The sequence below is a fragment of the Trachymyrmex septentrionalis genome, unplaced genomic scaffold (genome assembly GCF_001594115.1).
Source record: "Trachymyrmex septentrionalis isolate Tsep2-gDNA-1 unplaced genomic scaffold, Tsep1.0 scaffold83, whole genome shotgun sequence".
Taxonomy (NCBI): Eukaryota; Metazoa; Arthropoda; class Insecta; order Hymenoptera; family Formicidae; genus Trachymyrmex; species Trachymyrmex septentrionalis.
In genome coordinates this window covers 2,882,075-2,894,151 of record NW_017306018.1, presented here as the reverse complement: position 1 = coordinate 2,894,151, position 12,077 = coordinate 2,882,075, and the positions used below count along the sequence as shown (strand labels likewise).

Genomic DNA, 12,077 nt, shown 5'->3' with positions numbered 1-12,077 from the left:
GCCCATATGGCCACTCCGAAAATTTTGAAACCACTTATAAACTGTTCTAATCGAAGGTGCACAGTCACCATAATGTTTTCCAAGCTTCTCTTTAGTCTCTTGAGGCGTTTTGCCTTTCATAAAGTAATGTTTAATCAACACACGAAATTCTTTTTCGTCCATTTTTTGAAAATCACTCGACTTCCTCGACTTGCATACGTGATCACAACGCATGATCATATCGATACTTTAAATTCAGATTTCAGTAACAGATTTCCTAATCTCAATAGTCATCAACTTTGATGTTTAATATCTTGATTCGCGGGACAGAGTGACATTTTTTCATTATCAAATATTTATTTTTACGCAAAAACGCATCTATTTAATGTATTTTTATTAAAATTTGAGGAATGAGGCCTTCTTAACATTTTTAATATTTGCTTAAGTCCACCTCGAACATGTTTTGGCGAAGACCGTCTTATTTATTATATTATATATACATGTCAAATAAGATGTCTTATAATAACTATGAATTCGTAACTAGAAGGTAATCTAAATCTATGCTTATTTTGAATAAGATGTGTTTATGAATCATGTCAAGACTATTCAAGACGTTTTGAAATAAGATTGTCTTCGATAAGTTTTAACTTGAGATTTTACTCAAGTACCGTCTTATTTTTCGACTATAAATCTAGAAGACAATTTTAAGACCGTATTTAAGACAGTCTTGAATAAAAGAATGGACTTTGAATACTAGCCTGAGAACGGGCTCGAAACACAGTGTAGGAACACGGTTACACGTATGTATATATGGATAGTATGTATGTAGAGATATATACGTGTGATCTGTGACCACGTGACAGGCAATACTTCCAACTTTTCCCGTAAGACGTGATACTAAAATCACATCTGCCGGATTTTCCATGGGTTTTCCTACACTGTGTTTCGAGCCCACTTTTTTCATGACTGGCCGCTTGAGTTTCTTATTACTCCGTGGTAATGACTTAAGATGCTAATGCGTCTTTTTTATTGGTTCATGATATCTCAGACTGAAAGTCTTAAAACGGTCTTGAATATAAGAACTGACTATAATCCTGTTCTTTTTATCTGAACTTTTGCCTTACGTTTTTGTATGTGTCATGAGCTTTAATTGAGTAAAGTTTTGGAACGCACCCTTATATTTGAGAATGTCTTAAGTATAGTCATAAGATGTCATAAGCCAATCAGAGGGTCGTATTCTAATCATAGTAATCGAATATTCCTTTTTCATTCCATTGTAAGAAGGGAATACTTAAAAGTAATCGGTAAATTTTTACAGATTGCGGCATATGGCATACGGTTATATAAACGACCAATGTAAACGCTCCCTTAAGCCTATCCTACAATAGTCATAAGGCCGGAATCAGACTATGCATTGAAGATTGAGATTAAAGATTAAAGATTGAAATTTTACCAATGAAGACAAAGAAATTTTGGCTTCTTTGTTCTGATTGGTCAAATATCAGTTTTTTAATCTTTAATCTCATTCTTTAAGTAGTCTGATTCTGACCTTATTATGGCTATTGTAGAATAGGCTTTATATTCTTAAGCCTGATGTCTACGATGCAACTTATACCAGAGAGAAATTTGAGAGAGAACATAACGGTTCAAAACCTGTAAACCGCAAAATGCTGCCGCTCACTACTGCCCTCTTTCTTAGGATACATCTAACACAGTGCTACATATAGCACAATTATATGAACCAAATATAGATTTATCATCTCCAATCTTGAAAAGTGGACGATTAATGTAAGAAAAGTGGACGTTGCTATGTAGTTTACATTCACTTTGTCAGAGGGCAGTAGTGCGCGTAGCATTTTGCGGTTATAGGTTTTGAGCCATCATGTCCTCTCTCAGATTTCTCTTTGCTTATACATATTATGGTTGCGTTCAGCGTATTCAACTATTGAGGAGCGGATCCGTAGCGCTCACAGTATTGCGCTATTGGATGATCTAGAATATTCTAGAAGAATATACCAATAGCAACGAACGCTCACGGATCCGCTCCGCAAGAGTCTGCTGAACACGACCTATACCACACTCTTGTTCAAATCAAGTTCGAATGTAGTTATGCTGCTAACCGTCACTGCTATAAGAATTTTACATAAGGAGCGAAGCATCGTTTTGTTTTCTTTGTTTTGTATATATTGTGTTTGTGATTACGAGAATTTTATTTTTCTCTGAAAAAACGTTCTTTTGTAGAGCGAAAAGGTATGTAAATATTACGTGAACATTAAGTAATTATACGGTAAATAATAATTAGCGTTGATCGAGACACTATCGTATCTCTTGAAACTTTAGAATTATTTGTTGCAATTGTAAGATTGTCATTGTGAACGACGAGATTTCTTTTAGTAATTATGTTTGTTACTATCAATTATTTCTTTGTCTTGTTTAAGTAAGATATAGGTACATATGATGACATTTGATGATGAATATTGAGTTGGATTTTGTAAATATACAACTTTAAATATCTTTTACTTATTTTTATAAAGTATTGATTTTTTGAACGTATGTTTAATCTAAATGAGCGCAAAATATAAATACTTATATTATTTAATAGTTGTTTCAGAAAATTTTTTTTTTCTTTAATGTGCACGATTTGCTAATATATTTCCTTTCTTTTATATTAAGTATATATTAAACTTACTTTTAATTAATTTTTTTTGTTTAATACTTTTAAATTCTGAACTTTTTGTTTCTATCTACAGCATTTGACAGATGGAATCTCGTTTACCGAAACCAAAAATAATGATAAAAGCGAGTAGTATAACGGATATAAGTGTTAAGAATAATAATCATAAAGTAACAAAAAGTAACCATATACCAACTTCAACATCAATGGTAACGTCAACAATAACGTCGACATTAACCTCAACATCAGCAGGTTTGGCTAGCATGAAATCTATGACTGAAAACAAATTACCAGTTAAACAAGCCTTAGTTCGAGCAAAGACATTATCTACAATTACACGATCAAATAACGTGCAGAAAGCAGTAAAACGGACAGCTACTAATGTAACGCATGGAGAAGCAAAGAAACCTTTTGTTAAACCTGTTACTAAAGTACTAATGGACAAGCCAATTAATAATGCATTGATGACTAATAATACAGTGAAGAAGGTTAATAAAATTATTCAAAATGACAAGGATAATAAGACATGCAAATTAAACAGATGGGATATGCGAGGTCGTTTAGCACAGGCAAATGATAAGTTATCAGTTGCACAACGAAAGACTAAAGATACAGAGTCAAAATGCAATATGCTCCAAGAATTGGTAGATACTCTAAAAACTAGTGAAATTGCATGTAAAGCTAAAGCAGAAAAACTTGAAGTTTTAAATAACACTTTGACTAATGAACTTCAGACTCTAACAGTGGAAATATCTACAATTAGAAAAAATGAAGAAGATTTAGTAAAACAATTGAAAGAATCAAAAGAATTGTCCACAAGTCTTTCTTGTACATTGAATGAATTTCAAGAAAAATGTAAGAGTCAAGAGGTATTGAACTTGGAACAAACTAAACAATTAACAGTTCTGAAATCAGATTTAGAGTTGCAGGAAAAGTTAAATAAAGATTTGAATATTGTCAAGGAAGAATTGCAAGCATTAACTCATAAAATGGATAAAGAACGTAGAGTATTGCACAATACTATACAAGAATTAAAAGGCAACATTAGAGTGTTTTGTAGAGTTCGTCCAAGAACTCCTAAGGAAATTGAACAAACGAAAGCGTAAGTAAAATATGTTTTGTACTTTAGTAGCACAATTATTGGCTTAACACATTCGCAATATTTAAACCAATGTTTTGGCAATAAACTGCTATTAGGGATAATTATTAGAAAAAAATTAAAGTGCTTTTAAGATATATGTATATAGGATCATTATGCTTTTATATAGATCATTATACTTTTTCAGCTGTATATACTTCACAATTTCTATAGAGCAAAGATCTGATCTTTATGTGTTTTGTATTATAGTATTACTGCTTGTTTATTCTAGTCTACTTAGTTCTATATTTTTGTCTTTTAAAATAATGTAATGGCAAAAATATAGTTCAAAGTTTATATATACTTGTAATTTACTTATATTTTACAAATAACTACAGAATGATTTATTATAAATACAGTTGAAAAATAATTTGTAAAAAATGCATTAAAAATATGGAATAAAAATTGTTTTTATATAAAATTTTGTTTTTTAACAAGATCGAATTCGAAAATAAGGAAATTAATGCGTTTTCTTTATTTTAAATATATTTCTAATAACATTTATTTTATTTCTAATAATATTTATTTTCACATTTTAATGAATTTGTATTAGGAATTGCTTTGAATAAAGTTTTATTTAAGGACTTAATGAAAGAAATAATTTTGATATTTAATTTGTATTTGAATAAAATTAATGTTTGTTATAGGCTGTGTAATATAAACTTTATAGACGATTGCACTATTGAAGTAGGCAAATCAGATGGATCAGATGCAATCGGCTGTAGTCGAAAGTTGCGAGGAAAACAAGAATTTTCATTCGATAAAGTATTCACTCCCAATGCATCGCAGGCAGATGTATTTGAAGAGTTATCCCTTTTAGTACAATCAGCCCTGGAAGGATATAATGTTTGCATATTTGCTTATGGCCAGACTGGTTCTGGTAAAACATATACAATGGAAGGCGAATGTGGATTACAAACCGAAGGCATGATACCTAGAACAGTATGTTCTTATATATTTACAATATAATTATAAATATGAAATTGATAAGTTCTAGTTTACATTAGGTTCGTACATTTTTGAGATTCAATAATTTCGTGTATTCATAAATTGACGGTTTACGTATACGTAAAGAAACACAACTTCGAAAGTTACGTAATACACATTCAGTCACACGTACAAATACACATTTGTATGTACGTTCACATACACGCGCGTCCTGTTTTATTTAACGTGACGATTTCTTGTAAGATCTTTGCAGGATATGATCGAGTTAAAAATATTTAAACAAAAATTGAATGGTTTGACACAAATAATAGTAAAATCAATTTTCGAAAAAAAAAATGATTTTTCAAGGTCATAATCATTTTTTTTTAAATGGAATTATGATTTTTTTTTTAGATGTGATTTCTCTGATTATTCCATACATAGCATATTAATTGAAGATATTGAAAAATCAATAGTTTGAGATATTTCATGTTTTTAGGCAATGCCAATTACTTAATCATTAGTGAAATCGGTCTTTTATCCAACCCATTTTCACAAATGTAAAATTTAAAATGTTAAATATCTTAAATATTTATTTTTGGTAACTGTACTTTGACTTTTATGTTCAGAATAATGAGGTCAATAATTCTAAACAAAGATGTACGGATCAAGATTTTTTTATTTCGAATCGAATTTTTTTTTAAATACAAATCGAATCAATTCGAATATGAATCGAATCTGGAAATTGATTGCGTGTATTTTGAAATTACGCACGCACACGCATATGTGCGCGCGCTTATTAGTGTGGTTTGTGCATGTGTAATTAAATTACACTTTTATATAAGTACAGCTAATTTAATGTTTTTAAAGAATTTAAATTATTATCATGTAATTTTCCAGGTACGTCACATATTTAAAGAAATGAAACAGTTCGAACTTCTTGGTTGGGAGTATCAAATAGAAGCAAGTTTTCTGGAAATTTATAATGAACATATTGTTGATCTTCTTGATTCTCAATCAAAAATACACGAAATACGAATGGTTGACAATAAAAGTCAGGATTTATATGTTAGTAACCTTCAGGTAGAAGAAATACATAGTCCTGAAGAATTGCATAAATGTCTTCAAATTGCACAACGTAATCGAGCTGTTGCGGCTACTCAATCAAATGAACGGTAAGTATATTTAGTTTAAATTGTAGTAAAAAGTTACAAGAAACAAAATTTTTTACTCTGTTTTTAATTAAGTATCAGAAACGTATCTATAATTAAATCATTGGGATATATAATTTAACATAGAATTTAATTTTGAATATATAATAATTTATATTCTAGTTGATTCAAATTGATAACAATTTCGTTGGATGTTAATAGTTAATTGTCTATTGTTTATTAATATTACAAATACAAAAAATATACAAAGATGTCAATGTGTATGAATAATAATAATATTTTAATCGTTTCGACCTATTAAATCGGTCATTCTCAGTGTACATTCTTAATTAAGACATAATATATATATATATTATGTCTTAATTAAGAATGTACACTGAGAATGACCGATTTAATAGGTCGAAACGATTAAAATATTATTATTATTCATACACATTGACATCTTTGTATATTTTTTGTATTTGTAATATTAATAAACAATAGGTAATTAGTTATTAACATCCAGCGAGGCTCATTAGCTCATTTTTCATATGAATTGTTATTCGTTAGAGCCACTTAAATTAAGTATTAATTTAAAATTTTATATTCTAGATCATCTAGATCGCATTCCGTGACAAGAATACGATTAATTGGTACACATGCTATAAAACAAGAGATATCGATAGGAAATCTGAATTTAGTCGATTTAGCTGGATCCGAACGTTTGAAGACCGAAGAAGCTGTTAGAACTACAGAAACAAAAAATATTAATAAATCTTTGGCAAATCTTGGTAATGTCATTTTAGCACTTTTAAAGAAACAGGAACATATTCCTTATAGAAATTCTAAATTGACTCATTTACTGATGCCTTCTTTGGGAGGCAATTCGAAAACTTTGATGTTACTAAATGTATCTCCATTAGACGAATGTTATAACGAGACATTAAATTCGCTAAGATTTGCTAGTAATGTCAATAATTGTAAGACTGAAAAAGTTAAACGAAGCCGAATGATTTTATAAAATACGCCAACTAAATTTAGAATGTATCCGGTTAAAGAATAGTACACATTACCTACATATTTATATTTATATATATATATACATTTTTTATAACTACAAATATAATTTAAAATAACTTAAGGAAGACATTCTCCTGCGATTGGCAAAATCATGATGGAAAGTCTGACATTAATAATATAATAATACAAGTTGTTGAAAATACATTATTAAAATAAATAACATATTATTGAAGAAAAAGTTTATAAGTGTTAAATATATAATCTAATCATTTTACCAGTATACAATTAAACCATTTATTATTTTACAAGTAAAATAGGTCTATTTTATATTGTGTCAAATTATAATATAGCACATAATATTATATATGTAAACAACCTTTCTTTTTTAAATTTTTCTTAGTTTATATCGCTATCAGATTTGTATATTTGGACATTTAAACAGACACATATAATAGAAATAAAAACTGACATTTTGAAAAAAAATTGGTATTTTGTACCTTTTTTAGTAATATTTAATTTTTAAATGTGTATAATATACATGACTGAAGACATAATAAGGTAGATATTGAGATTATATATATAAAGATATTTTGTTTGAAATTCAATGTCTTAAAAAAATGTATCGAGTAAATGTTTAGTATAATACTCATTCTGATTTTTCTGTAATTTAAAAAAAAAATTGTGTATTTTTATGCGTAGAATATATTCCGAGAAATATATATTCTATCATCGCTCGCGCTTGAGTTTTATTTCGTTCTTTTAATATCAGTTTTTTTTTCTATCGGGGTAAGTTAGAAAGTAATAATTTCATGATAATTCTATATATGCTTATTTTTTGCATACTTTCTGCTCAAAACTCAAATTATTTTCTTATATAACTTAAATAGAGAATAATATTGATTATGTATTTTAAAATGAGGTGAGGATTAAGTAAACAAATTCAGTAAAATTTTTATAAATTTCATTGATCAACAATATAGTGAATTTGCTTTTGTAATTTTATAACTTATTTCAAGAATATATAATTGACTGAATTTTTAATAAGAAATCACAAATCTTATTAAATAAGAGTTGTTACAATAATTTAACTATAATACCTAATAGAAAGTTAAACAAATTCAGGCACGAATTCACTTAAATCCATCTAGAAAGGAAAAGGTCAGAATCAGACGATGTAGGAGGAATAAATTTCATTCGTAGATAAATAATGCATTTAAGATTTTTTTTTTAGATAATCTTAATAAATTTATTTTTAGTGTTTACAACGCGCAAATACATAACTCGAGTACAATCGTATAGTGTATTCTGAACTTGGATTAGCTGTAGTCCGCTATCGTCCCCAATTCGCAGAAAAGACTTGGAAATAATGCGATCCGGTAAAAAAAAAAAACCGAATCGACATAAGGTCGCTGAACTGGCAAACGTAATTCTATCTGCGTCAATATATCTACCAATATTATAAATGTAATTAAATAATGGACCTGAAATTCCAAAGTTATCGTGGAAATTGATAGCCACCGGTTGCATAACCTAGTCCAACGCCGCGCTGCGTGTGCGTGGTAGCTCGAGCTACTTCGTATTGTTGCTCCATATTATTGAACATTTCCTCCTGCTTTTTCAGAATGTCCGGTTTGGCTCCTATTGCCGGTGCATTAGGTAGATCGCCCTTAATACCCATCAGTCGCTTAAACTTGGCCGTTACCTTCCCATCCTGATCGTGCGTGAAAGTCGTCCCCATCCACGTATTAGCAGTGGAAGCCGCGGTCGACGTACTATTACCGTCATCCTGCTTTGACTGCAAAGAGATAAAAAACGCAAATGTAGAATGAGATTGCGTGCCGGATACATGTCTATTAAAGCTACTGCTACAGTTGGATAATCATCACCTTGTTTGCCCAAAGCAACTTCCTCTTTTGGATCTGCTCCGCGTACTTGCCCTGCGTTGCAGTGGCCAACGGATTGTAGTAGTTTTGTTCGCCATGGATACCACCAGGCATCATCACAGTATCGCCGCCCTCCGGCGGCTTCAACTCTATGCCTAGTTTCTCCAACTGTGCCAATTTGTTTCGTCCCTTTTCCTCCCGATAACTCATCGTTCTAAACGGTAGCTGTGGTGCGCGGTCCCTCGATCGCGATCTTGATCGCGTGCGGTCCCTCTCCTTGTGGTAGCTCGAACGCTCGTCCCTATATCGATCCTTGGACCGCTCATCCCTAGAGTGTCGCCGATCCCGTTCATTGCGCTCGCTGCGATCCCTGCGTCTATCCCTGTCGTTCCTGTCGCGATTACGATCCCTCCGGTCATCCCTATAATGATGATCTTTGTCGCTCCTCTCTCTATCATCACTTTTCTCGTCTTTAGACGATCCGAGGGATGACGTTTTGCGCTTGTCGTCATCCCGATTCCTGCGATCTCTGCTTCGGTCCCTGTGATTATTATCACGCTGCTTTCGATCGTCATAACGGCGACCTTTGTCAGACAAATGACGACTCCGATCACTACGGTCCCCTCGCCTATGATCATCTTTCGAACTCGTATGATTCTCATGATCGCCTCGCCTGTAAAACGATTACGTTCTGCAGGGGTATACCACACAGATGCGTATTATTATTCTGCACATGTGACAGGTGTATAATTTCGATATAGTTTTAGTGAGATATATCAAAATTACTATTTTCAAATTTAACAAATTTGATATCCGTAAAATATCTTTAGCACCTGTACTATATATAATTAACAAACCAGCCTACCTCTGGTCTGATGGAGAAGGCAAAGCCCGAGAAGATTCTGTTCTTGAGCCAAAGGTAGACTGAGCCGTTGTAGGACTGTTTGCGCGTTCGCTACTAGATTCCCTTGATGAATTGTTGTTATTGCTCTCCTAAAGAAAAGAAAAGAAAATTATCAATTTTAATATGGATCTCTCTTACATATTCCACTATGTAAGAAATAGCTCTTAATTCCTACCACAAAAACTATTTTAGAATGCGTAATTTCAATACACGCAAAGTTGAATTCTTTGACAATCAATAATATGTACAATATATTAGAAAAACCTACACATTTTAAGAGAGAAAATACTCTTACACATAGTAAGTATAAAAAGTATAACATAAACTTAAAGAATTTCTCTGTATAAAAAACGGAAATTCATTTTCTTTTTTTTTTTGCATCAATTCTTCTTGGTTGTTACTTGATACAAAAGATCAGCGACACTTTGCGTGTCACTCTAAACAATACAATTTGTATGTGCTAATTACCGAGATAATTACCGAAGTAATAAGTAAAATGAATCAGTAAAACAATCATGTCACAAAAAGGAAAGAGAGAGAGAGAGAGAGAGAGAGAGAGAGAGAGAGAGATAGATAGAGACAGAGAGAGAGAGAGAGAGAGATAAAGAGACAGAGAGAGAGAGAGAAAGAGAGAGAGAGAGGAATATGAGGGCCCTTCACATCAATCTGCCTCTGCAGTTAGTTATCACCCGAGTATATACTTGTACACGTGATTTCTTTGATGATTGATGTTTTGTTAGTGTTACCTTCTGCTAGCTTCCTCTACTCACCTCTGTCTTCGGAATAGAACTTGGGGGTAGTCTTGAAAGACCCTCACACAGCATAGACCTTGCCGAGATGCGTAGATATTGTATCATGTATTACCAACAGAGCTACGTGTTAATATTGTCTCACGAAATGGTACTATTCCCATTTACTTATCATTTAAATCATTTTAATTATGCGAATGATAGCCTGATTATCCTGCGTTCAATAAGGTTTCAAGGTCCTGTCTTATTTGTATTTTAACTACAGGCGTTAAATATAGACTTGTAAAATAATAGCTTCGATAATGAATACTACAGCTTGTACCCAATCATAATCCTAACTATACCGACAATACCAAGTAAGCCGAACGTAATTGGAACCTTTGTCAATACACGAACATTGTTTCCTGTCTTGTAAATTTATTTCTTACAGCATTAACCAACTGATTTGTTGACATGACCTTGCAAAAACCAGATACTATCCCCTTTATGTATCAGGCCTAAGACTTTTTCATGTACATACAGCACCCATAAAGTCACTGCGGTATCTTCTTAGGCATTGTCCGAATGTTTCGTACTTAACAACTAATTAAGAATTATCGGCGTGTGGTTTTACTATACCTCACTCATGTCCATTTGTACCGGATCGTAGTTGGCGTCGCTCGCCCTTCTGTTTGCCTCTTCCTGTCCCTGAGGTAGCGTCTAGGAAACAAGATTAATTATTTCTAACTAAAGTTTCTTCAAATATATATACTGCTACATTAAGTAATATTGCCGCGGTAATTCTACCTTTGTAGATTCGTAGAGAGTTGCAAAAGAAAGCACAATCGCGTTTCCAAACATCTCTAGGTTGTAAACCGCGGCGTGCGTGTGTGTGTGCGCGCGCGTGTATGTGCGTGTGTGTAGTGACATACGCAATATGTATAGCATAGCGCATATGAGCGCATAGCGAAACCATGTCTCGAATAGTGTGCGTCGCATACTGTTTCGAATTTTGAGTAGCCGCGGCGATATGGACAAGAAAATTGTCGATGACGGGCAATTGAGTCCTCGAGTTTCCTTACCTTCGTGTCGTCCGAATTGTTGCTGTTGTCGCCGTCACTGGCGTAATTCGCCAACGAGTCCATAATGGCGCGTGAAACGCTCAACTGTCCCGCTGTCGTCGACTACAATCGGAGTAATCGGAGTAATCGGACGAATCGGACGACTACGGCGATTGACGGCGGCTGACGGTGGTCGGCGGCTACGGCCGAGTCACGAGTGTAAGCACTAAGCTTATCACTCGTGTCGCAAAGTATCGTTGACTGGCGGCTCAGGCGGCTGACGACTGCTCGCATCAGTCGCATCTCGCGACTCACGACTCACCAATGCAACATTGCGACGTAACGACGTAACGCGCAGCGCCGAATATGCGCCGATTCTTTCAACACGTCTCACGCACGCTTGCCATTGGTCGGCCGAGCCGGATCAAAATGCCGCTGTGATCTGCGATTGCTGATTGCTGCCAATTGTCTGAACACGCTGTATCATGTCATTGGCCGCCTTATTGACGAGATACTATGTTAGGTGCGTTCGGCATTGCAAATCGGAGGCGTCCGTTTGCTCTTTTACCTCGAAAATCGTATGACAACATCGCATCTTTCTGCTACGTATTA

The 12,077-nt window shown here is 33.2% G+C and overlaps 2 protein-coding genes across 4 annotated transcripts; one reads left to right on the top strand and one right to left on the bottom strand.

Annotated features, from left to right (window-relative positions):
* The first annotated feature begins 1,916 nt into the window (after nucleotides 1-1,916).
* LOC108754980 (protein claret segregational-like) lies at nucleotides 1,917-7,028 on the top strand. Its single transcript, XM_018497673.1, has 5 exons — nucleotides 1,917-2,229; nucleotides 2,730-3,755; nucleotides 4,439-4,733; nucleotides 5,619-5,893; nucleotides 6,482-7,028. Exons 2-5 carry the CDS (start codon nucleotides 2,740-2,742, stop codon nucleotides 6,888-6,890), a joined length of 1,995 nt encoding a protein of 664 aa, XP_018353175.1. The 5' UTR covers nucleotides 1,917-2,229; nucleotides 2,730-2,739; the 3' UTR covers nucleotides 6,891-7,028.
* A 1,120-nt stretch (nucleotides 7,029-8,148) lies between these two features.
* On the bottom strand, nucleotides 8,149-11,784 carry LOC108755140 (serine/threonine-protein kinase fray2). Of its 3 annotated transcripts, none has more exons than XM_018497978.1 (5): nucleotides 11,487-11,784; nucleotides 11,044-11,124; nucleotides 9,638-9,765; nucleotides 8,776-9,445; nucleotides 8,149-8,684 (listed from the first exon to the last, which is right to left on the bottom strand). In XM_018497978.1, the coding sequence occupies exons 1-5, from the start codon at nucleotides 11,547-11,549 to the stop codon at nucleotides 8,385-8,387; spliced, it is 1,242 nt and encodes a 413-aa protein (XP_018353480.1). In that variant the 5' UTR covers nucleotides 11,550-11,784; the 3' UTR covers nucleotides 8,149-8,384. The 3 variants fall into 3 exon arrangements, with proteins under 3 accessions (XP_018353480.1, XP_018353482.1, XP_018353481.1); XM_018497980.1 differs by lacking the exon at nucleotides 11,487-11,784 and adding an exon at nucleotides 10,447-10,504 and having other exon boundaries at nucleotides 11,044-11,119; XM_018497979.1 differs by lacking the exon at nucleotides 11,487-11,784 and having other exon boundaries at nucleotides 10,447-11,117.
* Nucleotides 11,785-12,077: the final 293 nt, after the last annotated feature.

Excerpts from the sequence above, each read along its gene's own strand:
- LOC108754980 (XM_018497673.1), top strand. The coding sequence starts at position 2,740 with ATGGAATCTCGTTTACCGAAACCAAAAATAATGATAAAAGCGAGTAGT. Across the intron at positions 3,756-4,438 it reads GAAATTGAACAAACGAAAGC|GCTGTGTAATATAAACTTTA; the intron begins GTAAGTAAAATA and ends TGTTTGTTATAG. Across the intron at positions 5,894-6,481 it reads GCTACTCAATCAAATGAACG|ATCATCTAGATCGCATTCCG; the intron begins GTAAGTATATTT and ends TTTATATTCTAG.
- LOC108755140 (XM_018497978.1), bottom strand. The coding sequence starts at position 11,549 with ATGGACTCGTTGGCGAATTACGCCAGTGACGGCGACAACAGCAACAAT. Across the intron at positions 11,125-11,486 it reads ACAATTCGGACGACACGAAG|ACGCTACCTCAGGGACAGGA; the intron begins GTAAGGAAACTC and ends CTTGTTTCCTAG. Across the intron at positions 9,446-9,637 it reads CCTTCTCCATCAGACCAGAG|GCGAGGCGATCATGAGAATC; the intron begins GTAGGCTGGTTT and ends ATCGTTTTACAG.